The sequence below is a fragment of the Ascidia mentula genome, chromosome 2, assembly GCF_947561715.1.
Source record: "Ascidia mentula chromosome 2, kaAscMent1.1, whole genome shotgun sequence".
In the NCBI taxonomy this organism is placed as follows: Eukaryota; Metazoa; Chordata; class Ascidiacea; order Phlebobranchia; family Ascidiidae; genus Ascidia; species Ascidia mentula.
In genome coordinates, this window is record NC_138567.1 from 3,488,326 (window position 1) to 3,508,085 (window position 19,760).

Here is a 19,760-nt window from a genome sequence, read left to right on the forward strand (position 1 = left end):
ATAGTTGCATCTAACGTTTGCCAAACTGAAGTGTCAAAGCCATTTTACAAAGAATAAAAACACAAAAACAGTTCATTGCTACTCATGTTCCCATCGTGTTTTGTCCTCAAATAAAGTGTATGACGGCGCAAGCCAGACACAAAACAAGCAACGAGCGATAAAAATTCTACAGCATTGAGGCGCCTTTTAAGCAATGCCCATGTAATTCATGACGCAAGTGATCACGTAACACCATTTGTCGCAATTATAAGTAAATACGTCACAATCCCAAACCTGATGAAAACAGCACGTATATTTTATGCCAGAAGAGCAGTACATTTTTAAATTGCAATATGTCTGGCAGCAACAGGAATTTCATATCTGTTGAAAACATTTTTCTTCATGTTACCTAAAACCTCTGTACTGTAACGCTTAACTGGCAATGAAGTAATTTATTCTCAGTTTTTGCCTTGAGGCTAAATTACATTTTTTTTTTAATTTCAATACCGCGTGTTCGCCACAGCATCAGTTTGTTCGAACTCAATATGCGGAATGTCTGGAACAGTTAGTGCGAAGTCAATGTTACTTTTCTTGGCCGTTGTGGTTTTGTCGCTCGGTTTCCACTTCTCCGAGATAGATTTCAGCAAAGCATTTGGAAAGAAATATGTTCTTCACAACATCACAACGTCAACACCGAAGGTGACCTTGCTTTGCGTGGTCAAGTGTTTATTGTGGTGGATTTTGTTTCCAACAATAAAATATAATTTAACCTAAACCCTATACCCTGTAAACTATTTACGGATTAGACTTGGTTTGAAGCTGGTGTTGAGGCGTTGTTGTGTTTCTGCTTAGAATAATACAAAGTCGAAAGCTTTGCGATATCGATAAACTGTCCTGAAAAACCTTGTGTGCAAATCAGCGACGTCGCTATTGCGAAACACAGTTAACGTCAATACAGCTTTGGTTGCCTGACAAAGTTACGATCTTGTGCACCAGTGTATATGTTGACTACAATCAGCCGGTAGAGCGTGGGGCCTGGTTAGCCCCGGGCCATGAGTTTAAACCTCACCGAGAGCTTGATTTTTCTGATCTTACTCCGACCATGTAGGCTGCAATGCCTTGACTGCGAAGCCTGTAAACATATTGATCTCGATACCATAGATCCCCAAGCAATGAACTGCGGTTGCCTGAAACATTACTGCGTTGTAAAACTTAGAGTTACGAAAGCAAACTTGACTCAGTTCATACAAAACCAACCAGTCTAAATGGAAATTTCGTTTTATCATAAAATTTGTCAAGTACTCAAGTAAATCAAGTAAACTTAGTTATTGTCAGGACACTTTGAGTTACGAAAGCAAACATGACCCAGTTCCTACGAAACCAACCGAGGCTAACGCATGGAAAAACTTATTACAGTTTTATCACAAAATTGAGCAGGTACTGTTTCTTTTTCAGGTGGTAATATTGATGTGGTACCAAGTGTCCGGAAAGCGGATCGAAGATTCATTGATAGAAGGTTGCAGTGAATGTCTACTCACGGAGAATCGGTCAAAGGTCATAGTTGTTGTAGTTGTAATTTTGTATCTGTACAGTATATATTTTTTAATTAATCTGTTCTTCTTGCACAGCTTAACGTAACTTTTATTTACCGACGTCCCACCTGCCACTCAGATAGGCTTCCTGAACGTTACAGCAACGTAGTTCTTTATTTATTTTTAGTTGGTGGAACCAGGAGTCAAAGTGGTGTTGATGCATTTTAGTCATATTAAGCTTGAAGATATGCCAAAGACAAGGTTTGTTGCCTGGTTTTAAGCTTGTTAACAGCGCAACAATTGCGAATGAAACATGCACATTCGATTTCTGGCCGCAAAGCACGCAAAGTTGTTTTGGTTGCAAAGCACGCAAAGCAAGTTTCACTTCAAAGTGAACAGTTATATTGTATCAATTGGCTTCCAAAATTGGTTTAAAAGTTTTAGGATAGCAAAATATTCCAGGTAGGCTACCAATGCAACCACATGAAAAGAACACATTTACATGGGTGAACTTTTTTGAATGTAGAATTGTTATTCTCATTGAGTAATTTTGCATTGTAGACGGAAAGACCATGTGTATGTATGGTGGGGTATGGAGAGTTCACTCACTTTAAGGAATAGACACGATAACTTGACAAACTTGGACGGTATTTTTAACATGTCTATGACGTACAGGTAAGTTTTTGTTTCTATGAGGCAAAACTATGATCATTTTATCATGCCACAGAAGTAAATCTACCCGACGATGCTTTTTAAAAGTTGCCTGCTATACTTTAACGCAATATACCTATCCTTATTGCTGAACTGCCAAAGCTCAGTCTGTATAGAGCAGTTGATGGTTTGTTAATCACGCGATAAACCAACAAGTTTATCGCTTGGCAACCGTTAGTCAGTTGATCAAAAACATTTGACCATACATTTTGAAAAAAGATGCACTGACGAATGCGCATAGCTACTTAATACTCTGATTCAAATCGAATTGAGAGATTCCGAACGTCAATGACGTTGGACCGGCTGTTTGTGACCAATGTCAAATGCAAAGCCCTAAGGCAGTGCTTTTTAACCTTTTTAAAGACGTTCCGTACTTTTCAGTGGTACGAAAGTTTAATCCGCACAATGCGGCAAAACGCATAAAATATGTTTAATCAGAATCGTTCAGAAGAACGATTCTGATAAATTAGTATGCCTGGCAGCAAAAGTACTAACAAAAAATGTTTGTTTAAAGAACCCCTGGATGTGCATAACCAAAAACAGCCAGGCGGCATGATAAATTGCCCTTTCTTTAACGTTTCGAACTTTAAACGATTGGCAACCTAACGACGATTGAAGGCGAAGATTTAGCGTTGAGTATTAAAGCGAGTGCACGTAACCAAATATGAAAAATTCTTTCTTAGACCAAAAAGCGTATTTATTGGAAGGTTTTCATACGCACTCACTCGCACCATGTTTCCCATTTCGCACAACAACTTTGAACATCCGCACCAGTGCATGCAGATGGCCCACAGGTTAAATAACAGTGCCCTAAGGCATTGCTGCGATGCCACGAAATCCAATAATTCCAAACGTCAATAAAACATTCAACAAAAGAGCAATGTGATGTTAGTTTACGTTTCATGTATAGCCATGTGCGCTGTTCATGTTTTTTTTATGCATTTATTCTGGGTGGAGATATTTTAATATTTATTTTTTCAAAGATAACAATAACTAAAATGAATCTTCAAACAACTATCAGAAGAGTTAACAAAACGAAAAAAGAGTTCACAAGTGCACAAATGTCAGAACACATGTCAATGGAATATTATGTAGCCTGGTTAACACAGAAGATTTATTCCACAGAAGAGACTCAGACGTCTGGAATCCTTACGGCACCTTTCTTGAATCCTACATGAAAATAAACCCAAGCGGCCATGCCATGACCGAGAAACAGTTGGACGATTTTATCAAGGAGAAAACACATCTCGCTTTGTGGGTGGTTTCAAACTGCCGCACAAATAAGGGCGCGATCGATCGGCGAAAATACGTGGGGAGAATGGTGAGAGGCGGTTTAAACTTGACGTACGGAGGAAGATGCGCCGGCGACAAAGTCAGACGCAGTTACAACTATTCAAAATACAAGTTCTACCTTGCGTTCGAGAACAGCTGGGGTTGCAGAGATTACATTACTGAAAAGTTTTGGAGGAACTCTCTCACAGCCGGGACAGTCCCTGTTGTCATCGGCGCACCGAAGCGTGACTACGAAGCAGTGGCTCCCCCGAATTCGTTTATTTACGCTCATGATTTCGCCACGCCCGAGGAGTTGGTGAAATATTTGCGTTATTTGGACAGAAATCACGATGCCTACAAGAGATATCTGCGTTGGACGACACTCGATGTTTCCCGTGTTCCCACTTACCGAAAAAGTGACAAACTATGCAGTCTGTGCAAGATTGCGCGGCGTACCGAAAAATTAACCAACAGCGAGTCTAGTTTATCAACCTCGTTGTCAGCTTTCAACTTTTCAGTCGCCAAGTGGTTTTACGGAACGGAAAACCAGGCCTGTTTCTCGTGAAATTCCTTGTTTTATTTCTAAGCAAAATTATGTGCATCACGGCATTTTTTTATATTTGTAGTAAACTTTATTCTCAACAAACTATTTAAAAAAAGTTCGGAATGCGCGGCGCAATATATCTGTAACCTACATAAAAACTTTTCTGAATCGTAAATCCCTTGCTAGATAGGCAAGGGCAGTTGCTTGGGTTAATGAAAGCATGTTTCGGGTAGTTTAGTGTTGTATTGGGGGTTTAAGTCAGCTAGTCCATTGGAGTGGGTGTTGTTGATAGTCGCCGTAGCAGCACTTTCATATGTCCGTTTATTGTTTGTGACTTTTACCCGCCGTTTGATGGAAATACCGACATGCGGTCTTCTGCAATAATGCAAAGTTTGGAATCTAGAGAACAAAAATCTTCCTACTTTTGCATTCTAAAACACAAACAATTGTAACGAGATGTGTCTGATTTCAGTAGTGCAAGACCAATATGTCAAATAAACTGAAGAATTCCTGTTTTCAAGGCCCTCTGCAATAATGCACCTGCTTTCTCGGTATTGTGAATTATATAGTTAGAAAAAAGTTCACCTGGAAGATCTTATGGCCTACAGGCGGGCATAAACAACCCTGGCGGTTTGCTTAGACAATTATTCAGCAACTAACTTTGGTGCTATTGTGTGGAGGAGTCATGGACTATACATTAAACCACAGTAGAAAACTCCTTTGTACTTTTGTTGCTTTTCGTCTTCCTTCTGTTGCGACAGACAGACTATTAAATACAAGGTGGGCATTTCCCGCCGGCGAAACTGATTTTAATTAAAATACCAATATGCGTCCTTCAAGGAAAAGCTTCCCAAATTTCCACAATCGAAAATTTTGAATTGACTAATTTCTACGAAAGGACATTGTATTGACTTTTAAAACAATCATATTGAAGTCATAAAAAAAATGGAACAAACGTTTGGACCACTCGTGTTTGTATTTCATTTTTGTACACACTTGTCAGTAGGAACAGAAAATTAAAAACAATTCCTTATTCTACAACACGCATCCTGGATACGGTTTTGTAGTTATTGTAGTGAGTAACGTACTACGAATAACCTGTGAGTGCAATGATTATTATGTTCACTGTGCTAGTCGTCAAATCTCAACAAGTCAAAATCCTGAGCACCACCTCGAAATGCACTCGTGGGGCGAGGAATTGGTTCTTGTTCCTAAAATTGAAATTAAAAACTTCACTCCAGAGTAAATATGTCTCACATAACATCACAAATTGTAAAATCCTTTCTTTTTTTCAAACATTTAGACTTGCACTCGCACAGTTTGTTGCGTTTAAGAATGACCACAAACCTAGAAAATCTAGGTCATTTGTCTTTCCGTTGCTTATTGTTTTATTTTATATTTCGCCTGCAATTCGGCATCGTCATTATCACTTATTCAAAAAGACTGTCAGGAAACTCCTATACGTATTTTAGGAGAACAGTAATATCATTGCTAGCTTTTTTTCTTGTTATTTAAAAAAACGTTTCAACTGTGGCATAACTGAACATAAAAAGTATAATCACATTATTAATTATATTTAACATTGTTTTAACATAGGTTCAATGGAACCCACCTCTTTCTCCCACAGACAGAACATTTTTGATCCAGGGTTTGCTCGAGGGGATCGAAGTTCTGTCGAAAACAAGGAAAACAATTTGAATTATGCGTTTGACTACAAAATAAATATAAAGTTACAGACAAAATAGTCACCGAACACTTTACAAAGTAGTTATTGCTGTTTGGTTTTGTTAATCTGTGGTCACCTTTTGTTGTTTTTTTAGGTTTGATAAAGCATTTTAGGTTTGATAAAGCACGGTACAAACGAATAAAAATTTACAAGGTAACAGAAAACAGGCACAAACCTGGCACATTGCTGAGGCATAATTTCCATGACAATGAATTGACATCAAGGGCATATAGTTGATTGTTGTTCCTACAAAAGTATAACAAACTTGTATGTAAAGCTTAGTTCCATTGTAGTAACCATTAAACTTACTCCCCATATACAACAATTTCATGATCAGAAACTAGACATGAAGAAGCATATGGCAAGGGTATTGGTGAAGGGTTCAAGATTGTCCAGGTTCGAGCATTGGGTGCTGACAAATATTCACAACTATTCAAGTTTCTTCTTCCATCAACACCCCCTTAACACAAAAATTTAAAACCTCAGACAACCCAACTTACATGCGTGTACAATATTTGTATAGGTCATATGTGTGTCACATATCCTTTAAAATTTGTTTTTGGTTTATAAAGTTTACTTTGAGAAAGTTTCTTAAAAATACTTGCAACAATACATTTACCAAATACAAAAATTCTTCGATCCACAACAAACGCTGCAAAGTGTGCCCTTGCTTCATTTAACATTGGTCCTTCGGTTTGTTGAAATGTTTTCAGGTTTATGCGATTGACATTCGATATCGCTTCATTTGGTGGATCTCTTTGCATGCATACCACACGTGGTTGTACTTGGAAAGACCCTGTAGATGACACTATTTTTGCCGACCTCTTATTCTTAAGTTGGTACTGGCGGTTAATGCAGTGGGTCCTTCATAAAGTGATCATTTAAAATATATTTTTTTTTTTCATTTTGTAAACTTTTGATTTAAGCTAAAACTGCGTTTTTGTTTTCAGGTGGAATGGCAATTAACAGTAATAAGCAATAGTGTTATTGCTATCGGGTATATTTAATTTGATGATAAAACCAAATAATCGGACCTTACCCTGTGGTGTATGTTTACCCCCAATCAGATAAATACAATCTGTAAACAAGTACAGTTTTGTTTAATTTGCAATTTTTAAATATATGATCAACCCATTTTACCGTCCATGATGACAGAGCAAGCTGCAATTGCGGTGTTTTGTCGTTGTATGTTTGATAATATTGCACATTGTCCTTTGACAAACCTTTCTAATTGATAAATAGCTTGTCCGTTGCTATTATGGCCACCAAGTATGTACAGAAAACCTGTCAATTATTTACCAATTCAGTACATAGTAATGTTTTATAGTTGAGTAGTTAATTTTAATCCTGCCAAAAAGACAACAAAAAACTTAGACATACAACACTTTTCAATTATAGTAACATGCCTTGATAAGAAACAGCTGTTGCATGAGCTCTAGGAAAGTGCAAGTTTCCTTCAATAGTCCATTTATTTCCATCAAATGAAATAATTGTTCTCAATACTTTTCCCTGGCTTGTGCCTCCACAAAACATGACCTTATTTTGATACATTGCCATTGCACTGTCAACACCCACATAATATGTAGACTCGTTTTCCTTGAATAAACATGTCTGAGAAATATGACCAGCAACACACATATTTCTTCTTACATTACAGTTTTCTTCAAAAAATTCGTTTAAAAAACATTTAGTTTGGCTTGCCTTAAATACTGTTAAAATATTTGCGAAAACATTTAATATTTAGATTTATGCAAAGCACTACAACTGCAAAATTAAACTATCAACAAATCAAGAAAAATTCTTTCACCTTAAAGGATGAAAAAGATTTCGTCAGTGGTGTCCTTTTAATTATGTTGTTTGGAGTTAAAAAGTATAACATTTTCGCTGTAATAAAAAACTGGACTTTTTGTTTTGTTCCCATTGTTCCCACTTTTCACGTACCTTCACCTGTGACATTCACTCTTTGTTTTTGCCTTTCAAATGCATTTGGTTCCAAGTGAAAATGCATGGCATCCTCAATTAAATCCCTACATTTTGTCTGTTTCAGAACCATTTTCTAGGGCAAAACAAAGTTCATTGTCACATGTTAGCCAGATGTGTTAATATTGGTATATTACTCTTACATTCTTTCTGATTATGTTGGCCAAGAACGGCCTGGATACAAGTTGAAGTCTAATTAAACTAAAAAGTTGCAAAAAGTGATTTCGCCTGTTTGCCAAATTGTGATTCGTCCAGGCTACAACAGCATTAAACAAATCATCCTCTGATTTCACCTGACAAAGTATGTACATGGTCAAGTTATTAAATCAGATACAATCTATGCACTCACCTCAATGTCATCTGATTGAAGATACATTTTGAATTCATCCTGGGGCAATTCAAGAAAACTTTTTGATTTCAATATTTCACTGAAGTTTTTGTAAATGCAGTCCTTTGCATGAGAATGAAGAGAAGGCAGGGAATATATTTCACCAATATTTTTAAGCTCCAATGAGTTATGTGGATGAACAGACTCTATAAGGTAGTCATCAATGATCTCCAATAAATCTGTTGACAACATTTTTTTTAGTTTATTCAAATTAATGATAAATTTTTAATGCACATTTTACTTTTCATTTGAAACATTGAAGCTGCTTCTAATACATTATAAACATTTTCAGATGTAAGTTCAATTTTTCCGGAATACATGAAGTCCAAAATATTGTTTACAGCTTCAGATGTCACTTCATGTAGTTTCACACTGTCTGCATACTTTTCCTGCATCTGAGACACAAACATAATTCATTACAAACACAAACTATGCTTTCTGTGTTAAGTTTCTCCATACATTGGTGCTGAACATGGTTGCAAAGTAATCGCTACTTGCTGCAAGAATATTTTTGTGAACTGGAAACCTCTTGCTTTCCACAATTAACTCCAAATCACATAGAAACCTTTGATTTCTTTGTCTATAAGGCATAATAGTCATTTTGATAAAGCAAACTGTGGTGTTGTTGCGTACAATAAAATCTTTTGTAAATTAAAGATAAAATCATATAAATCTTAAACCAGTTACTTTTTTATTGAAAAAAAAACGAAATGATTCAAAATGCTGTATGACATATAATTAAAGTAACATACATCTTTAGCGAATTTGTAAAATGGTAACTTATTTACAAAACTCACTTGTTAAGATTTGTCAAGCAATTTACAGGAAAATCTCCGATGGAAATTATTTTTTTGTCACTCATGTTTGTTTAAAATATGTGGATTTCCACGAATAAACTATAAGCCCTGTTTACATGAAATCGTTTGCGAACGAGCTTGCGGCATCGAGCTGTGAAGAACTAACAGACCATAACGAGCGAGCTACGGGGCTCAACTTACATGAGCGCGCAAAATTCGGTTCTCGCAAAATGGATATGGCGGCAACAGATAGTTTATTGGAAGTTAGGGCTCTACTTTTACTTCATACTTACCAAAAACGGTGCAAACGAAGAAAGGCTTTGCTGTTGTTACATGTCAATGCGTTGCTTTCTCACAATCGAGGAACTAATTAAGCACGTTTATTACGAACCACCAAAGTTGCTTATTGGAGTTGGTCCTAGAGGAATGTTATGCAATGTTGACGTATAACATGGTCCCACCTGTATTCCCGTTTTCTAGGAACCACGTGATACTCTCCAGGCTGTAAAATCAGACAAGCCAAACACGCCACTTCCCTCCTTTCTCAAAATGACGTTCTGCAAACGTGATGCATTTACCAGCAGTCTTGCTGTCGTCACCAGAGGACCAGAAAGCGCGTGCGCATTATGTATCAGAGTTAAAATCAAACGCACCGAAAGTCAACATCACCATGTTTGTTTATCAATGAGTGCTTGCCTGCCTCATTACCGTCGCTTTTCGGTTGGTGTTCGGATGGAGGTTGCGCTGTAGGGTACTTAATGTCCCAGTTTTCATTTTGATTCATACCTACTTTTTCTTCAGAAGATGCTATGTTCTCGTTAGTAAAGGCAAACCGGTCCGTGGTGCAAGAAAACAGAGCTTTGAGACTGCGCTGTTATATTTCTCTCACTCTCAAGCCTCCTCAATCTTTATTGATTTGTCAATACGTTTTAAATACACAGGAACGATATCAGCAAAGTCCTTCATTCCTACTGCTGGTAATCTGAAAACATTTCCATTTTTACTTACGCCCTTCCAGAGGAGGGCACACTTTTTTCTATCATGGGCCCTACTCCACCTAAACCAAGGCAAAGGTGAATGACCCCTGAGTCAATTCATTTCGGGTTCATGCATATTTCTGCCGCCGAGGTTATCCAAATTGTCCATTTCATCCCCCTCTTTTTTGGGTTCAATGTTTCTGTCGCCTAATGTGACGGAAAACCAGAGTTGTCGGGACATATCTGTGAAAAAATTGTCTGTTCATTATTCTTACTTTAGGATGACATGCGGTTAGCATGGATTTTTACAGCTATCAATACGTGCTATTAATACGCAAGACAGAGTTCGTTAATAACTCCTGATATGAAAATTTCCATTTTACTATTGTTAAACCGGTTATGTGGCAAAAAAAGTTCACTACCCTTGCTCTATTTCTGTGAGAAAAGAATTTCTTAGCAACAGTGTTTGAGACTACACGATTCTCTCTTTCTTTACTCCGTTTTATAGTCAATAAACAAGAAATGAGACGTTACTCTCTTGCGATAGTAAATCATTTATTGCACATACAAATGGATTCGGCATGGTGCGTAAAAATAAAACTACTAACAACAGAAAGGCGTGTTTTCCCAATGTAAAGAAAAGTGACCCCAAAATGATGATAACACGAAAGTTCACCAAAAATGGTTTAAATCAGAATTTAACTGCAAAATCGCACTGTTTTAAAATCATAAACGCAGTGTATTAAAAAATCAATTATTTTCCATGTGGTGCATGTGGTCCATATGGTGCATATGGTCCATATGGTTGAATAATTCTCTGACTTGAAACCTAAAAATGTAACCACCAGCGTCAGTCACATAGTTTTTGGAAGACTTTCATATAAAAATGATAACTTGAAAAATAACTGACAGAATTAAGAATCTTTTGCATATTTTCTAGCCTTGTTAAGAATTATTTTTTTTTTAATGAACAACTGCAAAAGCATATGAATAGACCATAAGGCACTCATTAGATCTTTTTAGTGGCATTCAGTCATTTCGAAATGTTTTTTGTTACTTTGATTCAATTTATGTTTCATATGACACAAGAAAAGAAAATTGGAAATGAACAAAGTACAACTGTTTTGCAAACTGAGATTTTTGAACAGTCCTAAATGTAAAAATAAACCTGGTACCGATATGCCTTTCTTTTCCCGTTGGATTATTATATTACCAGCCCTCGATTTTTCTTTTTGAAACAAGTCCGGTTCAAAATGGAAATGCATTGCATCATCAACCAAGTCCCTGCATACTGAATGGCATTTCAGGAACTCCTAAAAGACATTATCATCACACTGTTCATTTAAACATATTCAGGTACAAGAACCTGTTTTCGAATGGTGTTGAAAAGAAAGTGTTTTGACACAAATTGAAGCCTGATCAAACTAAAAAGTGTTGAGAATTTCTCTTCTCGCTTTGGGAAATCTTGTTTTGTCCATGTTACTAGGGCATTGAACAAATTGTCCTCTGATTGTACCTTAATTTATGTAAAAAATTTAAACTTTTTCTGGCATCCTACAGTAACACATGATTGAAACTTGCCTTTGTATCATCAGATTTTAAGAAAAACTCAAGGTCATTGTAAGAAAGTTCTAAAAACTCTTTGACCAAACACACATCGTCAAAATTTTTAAGAATAAATTGATTTATTTGTTCATGAGTTGGTCTCAAACAATACAATTCACAAATGCGCTTTCAACTTCAACTGATTTCAAAAAGAATACACCTATGACTTGCAGCAAATCTAAAAAGAAACAAAAATAATATTTTACAGATAAATACATTTTGAAACTATTAAGAAACACTTTTTATCGAAAGAAAGTCCACCACAATTCAAAATTATCTGTGTTAAAATCTTTATGGAACCCAACATCAAAACATTTGTAGTTTTGCACCTTATCATTTGCGTCAACCATTTTGAATTTGTTGAACTATAGAATGAAGTGTATACAAAAATTATGGATTTATTTATCTAAACAGGCAAAATAAAAAACCTTGGGCAAAATACAAAAACCATGTAGATGTTTGACAATTTGTACCATATACCATTAAGTTGCATCATAGAAGCAGCTTGTAAAACTTCAGTAGCATTTTGCATTGACAGTTTAATATTTCCAGAATACATGTAGCCAAGTATCTGTTCAAATGCTTGAGCTGTTAATCCATGCAATTTAATACTTTCTGCATACCTCTCTCTCATCTGTAAAAAAACCTCATGGCATAACTAACTGGTTTGACACAAATAGTTTATCCATTAGCAAGAAAACCTTTATTTGCATTTTGTTGACAAATACCAAAAAAACAGTGTAATACTAATTTCTTTGCATCATACTTTAAAAGTGATAGTTTTGCAACAGTGAGAAATCCATCTGTAACATAACTTACATTTGTTTCAAACATGGTAGAAAAATATTCACAACTTGCTGCTAAAACATTTTTGTGAGCTGGAAATTTTTTGTTCTCAACAACAAGCTGAATGTCACAATAAAGGCCACTCTCCCTTTGTCTGCATTTAAGTGAAGTTCAGTAAAAAAAAATTCAAAAATTTAATTTTTAATTTCCATATTGTTCAGTGTTAGCAACATTAATTATCTTAAAAGCACAAATCTTAATATATCGTTCCTGTGGTGGTGAACAAACAATTATGTAAAAAAAAACACAAATACAAACTTGTTAATATTTTCCATGCATTTTCTTGTTGTTTGTTTAGGTGCAATCAACTCGTTATTTAGTGAAATGGTTTTTGAAATTTTTTTTATAGTCCCGTACATTTTTTAATAGTCAGTCATTTGTTCCTGTATGATTCACACCTTGGCACGATGTATTGCAGCGATCGCACATACTTTTACAGACTGCAAGCAGTCGTAAATACGTTGCTTTTGTTGGGGGGGAAATACCCAAATTTATGAATGGTAAAACAATTGTGGTTAGATTAATAATTACCCAACGTTTTTCTACGCGTACCATGAGGAGGTTTACAATAAAAGGTTGACGAACAAGTCAATTCTGCAAAGACAAGCACCCGTGCTCCCTGATCTACTATTAAGGAAGTCAAACGTTTGTTGTAGGTTTCCCCAATTCACTAATTTCTGTTTTCCTTTCTGTTGAAGGGAACCATTTCTTAAAATGCAAGCCTGGATAGGTATCAATTGATTTATCACAGCCATTAAAACATATTTATATGCCGAAATTTCGTAAATCTAGGTATCACCAGTTTTGTATTCAAATGTGATATAAAATTTGTAAATTTATATGCCAGGAAAACAGCAATGGGGTGTTCACACATAAAAAATGACAGTTTGCTTTACACAACTGTGTTTTACTCAACTTCAATTGCAAAAAATAATAAAAAAAACAATTCGTGACTCTTGTCCTGAAAATAATTTTCGCAGACCTCCACCATACTGCAGTAATTTCTTGCAGAATTAAGGTAACAGAAAATTCAATATGTTCTTAGACCCGAGGCCTAATCTGGTTCACGATGTGCGTGTGAACTAGGTCTGATCTCAGCCCTAAAGTTCAATCTGTGACTGAAACTATGGTCTAATTATTTGTGGAAAGCCACAGTCCCTGCAAATCATAAACACCTTCATTCCATCTGATTTTAGATTTACTGCACAGTTTATTAGAATAACAATTAAATGATATAGGAAAGTAAGGATATAAAACAGCTACAGAAAATTTTCTTCGAATTAAGCGAAAAGTAGTTAAATCAACAAAATGAACGTAAATTTTAGCGAACACCCTGCGCTCGCCGCACGGCCACGGTTATTAAAATTACCATTTCAGTTTAGGCATAAAAATAATTTAAACCGGACCAGCTTTCAATCTGAATAGTTTGCACCCCTTCGGGGCATCTCCGAGTTTGCAGATTTTTCCTTCTGCAAAAAACACTTTTGTTTGTGTATTTGTGTATTAAAATTTACTAGAAGCTAAAGATTTTGAAGTTAAAAATAGTAAATGTTGATAAAAAAACATTTCATCCAATTGTGCAATGACAAAAAAGGGTTTACTTTGGCCAACTGTAATCTCGTCCTTCCAGCTCTGTTGATTCACATTAAAGCAATGTAGTTTACCGGTTGCTCTGTAAAAGTTTACCTGGTGCACTGTGCGTCATGTACAAGGGGACATAACACATGAGAAACACTTACTCTCCAATTACCAGTATTTGGTCATCACTGACTAAACATGAAGAAGTTACTCCAAGATTTACTAACGGATTTTGTATATATGTCCACAGAAGATTTGGAATATTGTATCCACCAGTTAAATCCAGATACTCAATTGTGTTGACATAACTCCCTTTTGTCATTCCACCTTTGCATTGGAAATCGATAAAACTGTTCCCAATGCTTTAAATTTACGAAATTAAAAAGATGTATCATACCACAAACGTATATTCTGTTTCCAACTGCACATGTACCGAATTCACCCCTAGCATATTTTAAATTAGACCCATTAAATGCTTGTAAAGTTTGTACATTATACTGGCTTGTGACTTTATGTGCTGAAAAACATCAAGTGCTGAGGAGCTTGAATTTTTGAGAACAAAACATGAAGTTCAAGGCTAACCTGGACGACCTTAAAATATAAAATAATATCCATTGCAATGAGTTTGTTATTATATATTTTGGAAATAATACACCTTGTACTGTTTTTGCTTGTGTATATCCTCCAATGACAAAGATATTTGCTAAAATGCAACATATATTACTAAAAAAAGGTGAAAATTTAAACAAAATTTTTTTACCTCCTTTAGAAACTGAACAAGGGGAAGCTCTATAATAAGATGACTCGAAGTTGGGGCAATCAACACATTTTCCATTAACAAAACTTTCTGTGTTAAGTATCATAGTCCCATTGTTTTCTCCACAAAGTATATAAACAGTACCTAGAATTCAAAAAAATTACATAGCCACAGTAAATAGCATGAATGTTGGTTTATTGTTAAAAATTAAATCGTTGTGCTAAAAGTTTTAACCTATAGTAACAACTTTTATGTACGTTTTTCTGATAAAATGTTACTGCAGACAGTGCTTCTGAACCAAAGAAAGTTAAATAGCAGAATGTAAAAATTGGTTGAATCTTAATGCAGTGATGCAATATCCATGGGAAAAGTTGGCCATCGACTAATTAGTAGGTATTATGTGTAAGACGATGCAAATGAAAAATTTATTGCACATAATTTCATTGAACAAGTGATTTAAACTTGCCGTTTTGTTTTCAAGGTCATTTATGCAAAATATATTTTTGCGACACTTTTGTTTTGACAAATTCATGAACATTCAATAAACCATTTGTATTTCCCCAAATAAAACATACCATTTGCAGACACTGCAGTTGCATTTGCTCTTGCATGGATTAAATTCCCCTCATTCTTCCACTTTCTGCCATCAAATGAGATAATGGAGGTTGTTGCAACATTTGAATTTGGATCCGAAAATCCACCAAAGAAAAACACATTGCCCTGATGTAACACCACAGCACTTGCATAACTCACATGCATTTCTGGTTGTTTCATCTTAACAAACAATCAGTTATTGGGTAATATCCAGGCTAAAACAATTTGAACGTACTGTGCAGTGAACAAAGCTTAATGGTAAGCAAGTCTAATGGCATGTTTACCTTTTTCACAGAAGTTTTGTGGCCTATTGGTAATTGCTGTATTATGTTGTCTTGTGTGATCAAACAGACATCTCGAATTCCTGTGTAAAAATACATTAAAACATGCTGGTCCCTGGTTTATATCATAAACTACATCATGTTGATATTATGGATAACATTGGTGGGTGTGTTTATAATTATTTCATATAAGTTAAAATCAGGGGTTAAAAATGGTTGATGACTGTCCATTTTGGGTTTGCTAAAAACTGCATGAAACTTGATATACACAGGTTATGTATTATTTATTAGATACCCATACCAAAATGCGAATTTCCACTAATTTTACGTAGTTGTATCATAGTGAAAAGAGAAAAGAACTTCTTTTCCCTGTTTTCTAAATCATGATTTGTCCAAGCTGCCAGAGCAGTAAATAAATCATCCTCAGAATCAATCTGAATACAAATTAACCAAAAAACAGAACATTACAATGTACAACACATCTTTCACAAGTTAAGAACACAAAATAATGTTTGCACAGTATTAATTGAAAGATCATATTTAACTAATAAGAATTTTTATGAAACAGACAAACTTACAATGATTTCATTTGATTTTAAATAAACTTTGATTTCGCCATCAGATAGTTCCAGAAAATTTTTGGACAAACAAACTTCCCCAAAATTGTCCAGAATACATTCCTCTGCCTTTTTTTGAAGAGAATTTAAAGAAAAAAGCTCAGCAAGTTTCTTTAACTCCAGTGAATTTGTTGGATCTACAATCTCAAGCAAATATTCATCAATAATTTCCAACAAATCTGGAACATACAAAAATGTTTATTTACAAGCACCGAGGTTTGATGATTTCCATCTCTGTAGCCAATGCTTTTTTTGCAAATCTATTTTAAGAAGCAACAGTTTTTTCACATTCTTTTTAATTCAAGTCAATGCTTTTTCAGTTATTCAGTTGTTAATAACAGATTTTATCAAGCAATTACGTTTCATTTGCATCATTGACGCTGCTTTTAACACTTCCATTACGTTATCCATGGAGAGTTTTATTTGTCCTGAATACATAAAATCAATAATCTGCTCCATTGCTTCTGGCTGGACTTCATTTAGTTCAACAGTTTCTGCATATTTCTCTTTCATCTAAAAATAAACAATTCATAATCACATTTATAAAATATCAATGGCAATATTTTATAAGCTAATATTCCTTGGTGGTATGAGCACCTGAGTTGATAGCCTTTATTGGTGCCCAAGCCATTCTGTTTGCGCCTAATATTCATCTGCATAGTTGTTTTTAGAGCAGAATACACATGATTAAATTTTGGTGCAAAAACAAGCAAAAAACATGTGTTCCTGCATGAAATTAACATTACTTACATTTGTTCGAAACATGGTGGCAAAATAATCACTGCTTGCTGCAAGAACATTTCTATGAGCTGGAAATTTCTTGCTTTCCACAATCAGCTTAATGTCACACAGAAATCCTTCTTCCCTTTGCCTGGATAAAGGTTTGGATTAGATTCTCTGTAGTGGTTTAGGGTAGGTAAGTTTTTGCAACAGTTCAAAACATTGTGATTCCCAAATTCTATGTGGTAACCCACTGAACTGAAAATCATACCAATAACATTTATGTATGTAATTAGAAAAAAAAGTAACAAATAGAAGTTTCTTAAGATACTGCCATAAAATGAAAAAAATCAAACCTGTTCATATTTGAAAGACAATCAGAGGGGAAATCTTGAATAGTCAAAAGCTTTTCGTGGCTCATTATTGTTTACAAGTACACAAGCACTAAAAGACTCCAAATAATCTTTCAAACTGCGCTACCAACAAATATCAATTGACAGGGTGAAGGACCACGCATGTTCATTGCAAATATTTAATTAAAGTTTCCCTTTTTTGTTATACGTAACACTGAAACAAAGACAAATGCAATAGCAGCCAAAAATTGTTTTTATCTTTTCATAGAAATACCAATATGCGTCCTTAACATGGCTTGTGTAATTTACAATGCAAATAGTTCCGGGCTTGGGCCAACAATACAAGACGTTTTGGGTACATTTTGAAAGACACGCAAGAATACCAATGCGAAACTTAGTGAATTTACGCCCAAACGCTCAGGCAGAACTGAACAAAACCAAAGAACTGAGGTGAGCACAGTACAGCTGCGCTGCCCTGCCTCGCCTAAACGCACACGGAAAGTTCCATTATTTAAACCGAAGAGAAACAAAGCGATCAAAGTGTCAGCGAACAGTTAACAAAGACGCACACTTACACAAAACAATGAAGGACAAAACAATATCACACGAAGGACACGAATCACGTGTATACACAACCGTTGCTATCGCTACACTTCGAAATGAAACACGCTTGACAAGACGCTACCTAAGAATGCCTTTACCCATAACACAGTGGAAAGAGATTCCGAACAATGACAAACTGGCCATGCAAACCTAAGTCCATGAATGCAAACGTTGATATGAAACGCAAAGTTACGTTACATCACACATGTTGAAAGAATATCATTTTGCGATCCATATGCGAAGATTCTGAACAAAATATTAAGCGGCTACGTTTGGCGACCTTTTGAAGCTAGATAGGTAACATGGGGTGTAGAGTCTTGTATTGTTGGCCCAAGCCTGGAACTATTTGCATTGTAAATTACACAAGCCATGTTAAGGACGCATATTGGTATTTCTATGAAAATTTGTTTTGATGCTGGGAAATGCCCACCGTGTCGCAAAGTAGGTTATGCATTTAAGTTAAATTTATGGTTGAATGATTGCACATGTGCGTGCTGTTGTCATGGCGAATTTTAGGGTGTTTGGGGCAGTTTTAGTGGGGTTTTGGGCTATTTCAATTAGGTAGTTACTTGCTGGTGGGTGCTGCTGAAAATTATGTTGAATATGGAGCAAAAAAATCAGGCTGTATTTGTGGAAAAAATGAATCGTTTAAGTGTCCAATCATTTGTGATTTTATGAAAGATCCATCTCATATCTACAAATTTTGATCAAAATTAGTCTTAATGGTTTAGCCACCCCCATAGGGCCATTTGCCCCTTGGTTACTCAGTATTTTGGTTAAAACAGCAACAAAAAATGGAACTGGATTTTGCAGAAAAAAGAATTGTTCAACTACCCACTCATTTGCATTTTTATGTAAGTTCCAACTCTTCTCTTTGCAATGGCATCAAATTTAGTTGCTGAAAAAGTGTCAAAGCCCTTTCCCCTGGGCTGGGTATACCCCCTGTTGGTCATATGATCTTCCAGGAGGCCCAACAAATCCTTGCTCTGTACAGTCTCATCCAGGAGCAAAATTTTTTTTCAACTTTGAAGAATTTTAGGTCGCTATGTAAGTCACAAGACCCATCAACGGTCATTGGGAAACAAGCGGAACAGTCGCTAGATGCATTACAGCGGAGGGCCTTGAAAACAGGATTTCTCCAATTTAATTCCCATATAGATCCTTAAGTAATGCCATATGCTGTTATGAAACTAATTAAGCACGTTCATTACTAATCAGCAAAGCTGCTTCTAGGAGTTGGTCCTAGAGGAATGTTATGCAATGATGACGTATATCACAGTCCCACTCGTATTCCCGTTTTCTAGGAATCACGTGATACTCTCCAGGCTGTAAAATCAGACAAACCGAACACGCCACTTCCCTCCTTTCTGAAAATGACGTTCTGCAAACGTGATGCATTTACCAGCAGTCTTGCTGTCTTCACCAGAGGACCAGAACGCGTGCGCATTCTGCATTGGAGTTAAAATAAACCGCACCGAAAGTCAACATCACCATGTTTGTTTATCAATGAGTGCTTGCCTGCCTCATTACAGTCGCTTTTCGGTTGGTGTTCGGGTGGAGAATGCGCTGTAGGGTACTTAATGTCCCAATTTTCATTTTGACCCATACCTACTTTTTCTTCAGAAGATGCTATGTTCTCGTTAGTAAAGGTAAACCGGTCTGTGGTGAAAGAAAACAGAGCTTTGAGACTGCGTTGTTATATTTCTATCTCTCTCTCAAACCTCCTCAATCTTTATTGATTTGTCATTTAAATATACAGGAACGATATCAGCAAAGTCCCTTATTCCTACTCCCGGTAATCTGAAAACATTTTCATTTTAACTTACGCCCTTCAAGAGGAGGGCACACTTTTGCTATCATGGGCCCTACTCCACCTTTAACCAAGACAAAGGTAAATGAC

General features: G+C 35.9%; 3 protein-coding genes across 3 annotated transcripts; 1 reads left to right on the forward strand and 2 right to left on the reverse strand.

Moving 5' to 3' along the window:
• Positions 1 to 531: 531 nt before the first annotated feature.
• Positions 532 to 4,059, forward strand: LOC145889906 (alpha-(1,3)-fucosyltransferase 7-like). The gene is made up of 5 exons (XM_082980955.1): positions 532 to 678; positions 1,435 to 1,533; positions 1,699 to 1,772; positions 2,073 to 2,186; positions 3,348 to 4,059. Exons 1-5 carry the CDS (start codon positions 532 to 534, stop codon positions 4,057 to 4,059), a joined length of 1,146 nt encoding a protein of 381 aa, XP_082837081.1.
• A 944-nt stretch (positions 4,060 to 5,003) lies between these two features.
• LOC145888412 (kelch-like protein 12) lies at positions 5,004 to 9,057 on the reverse strand. The gene is made up of 15 exons (XM_082979151.1): positions 8,930 to 9,057; positions 8,592 to 8,712; positions 8,374 to 8,527; positions 8,094 to 8,311; positions 7,888 to 8,037; positions 7,706 to 7,820; positions 7,572 to 7,648; positions 7,171 to 7,360; positions 6,905 to 7,048; positions 6,804 to 6,842; positions 6,384 to 6,560; positions 6,074 to 6,224; positions 5,940 to 6,010; positions 5,651 to 5,709; positions 5,004 to 5,249 (listed from the first exon to the last, which is right to left on the reverse strand). The coding sequence occupies exons 1-15, from the start codon at positions 8,992 to 8,994 to the stop codon at positions 5,169 to 5,171; spliced, it is 1,812 nt and encodes a 603-aa protein (XP_082835277.1). The 5' UTR covers positions 8,995 to 9,057; the 3' UTR covers positions 5,004 to 5,168.
• A 4,496-nt stretch (positions 9,058 to 13,553) lies between these two features.
• LOC145888417 (kelch-like protein 38) lies at positions 13,554 to 17,432 on the reverse strand. The gene is made up of 13 exons (XM_082979157.1): positions 17,261 to 17,432; positions 16,935 to 17,055; positions 16,544 to 16,697; positions 16,146 to 16,363; positions 15,869 to 16,001; positions 15,571 to 15,650; positions 15,268 to 15,466; positions 14,696 to 14,836; positions 14,591 to 14,638; positions 14,333 to 14,526; positions 14,097 to 14,262; positions 13,959 to 14,029; positions 13,554 to 13,826 (listed from the first exon to the last, which is right to left on the reverse strand). Exons 1-10 carry the CDS (start codon positions 17,323 to 17,325, stop codon positions 14,513 to 14,515), a joined length of 1,173 nt encoding a protein of 390 aa, XP_082835283.1. The 5' UTR covers positions 17,326 to 17,432; the 3' UTR covers positions 13,554 to 13,826; positions 13,959 to 14,029; positions 14,097 to 14,262; positions 14,333 to 14,512.
• Positions 17,433 to 19,760: the final 2,328 nt, after the last annotated feature.

Excerpts from the sequence above, each read along its gene's own strand:
- LOC145889906 (XM_082980955.1), top strand. The coding sequence starts at position 532 with ATGTCTGGAACAGTTAGTGCGAAGTCAATGTTACTTTTCTTGGCCGTT. Across the intron at positions 1,534-1,698 it reads TCACGGAGAATCGGTCAAAG|TTGGTGGAACCAGGAGTCAA; the intron begins GTCATAGTTGTT and ends ATTTATTTTTAG. Across the intron at positions 2,187-3,347 it reads AACATGTCTATGACGTACAG|AAGAGACTCAGACGTCTGGA; the intron begins GTAAGTTTTTGT and ends TTTATTCCACAG.
- LOC145888417 (XM_082979157.1), bottom strand. The coding sequence starts at position 17,325 with ATGAGCCACGAAAAGCTTTTGACTATTCAAGATTTCCCCTCTGATTGT. Across the intron at positions 16,364-16,543 it reads GTCAATGATGCAAATGAAAC|ATTTGTTGGAAATTATTGAT; the intron begins GTAATTGCTTGA and ends TGTATGTTCCAG. Across the intron at positions 15,651-15,868 it reads TAGTGGAAATTCGCATTTTG|GAATTCGAGATGTCTGTTTG; the intron begins GTATGGGTATCT and ends ATTTTTACACAG.
- LOC145888412 (XM_082979151.1), bottom strand. The coding sequence starts at position 8,994 with ATGAGTGACAAAAAAATAATTTCCATCGGAGATTTTCCTGTAAATTGC. Across the intron at positions 8,528-8,591 it reads CAACCATGTTCAGCACCAAT|ATGCAGGAAAAGTATGCAGA; the intron begins GTATGGAGAAAC and ends TTTGTGTCTCAG. Across the intron at positions 7,821-7,887 it reads CCAACATAATCAGAAAGAAT|AAAATGGTTCTGAAACAGAC; the intron begins GTAAGAGTAATA and ends GTTTTGCCCTAG.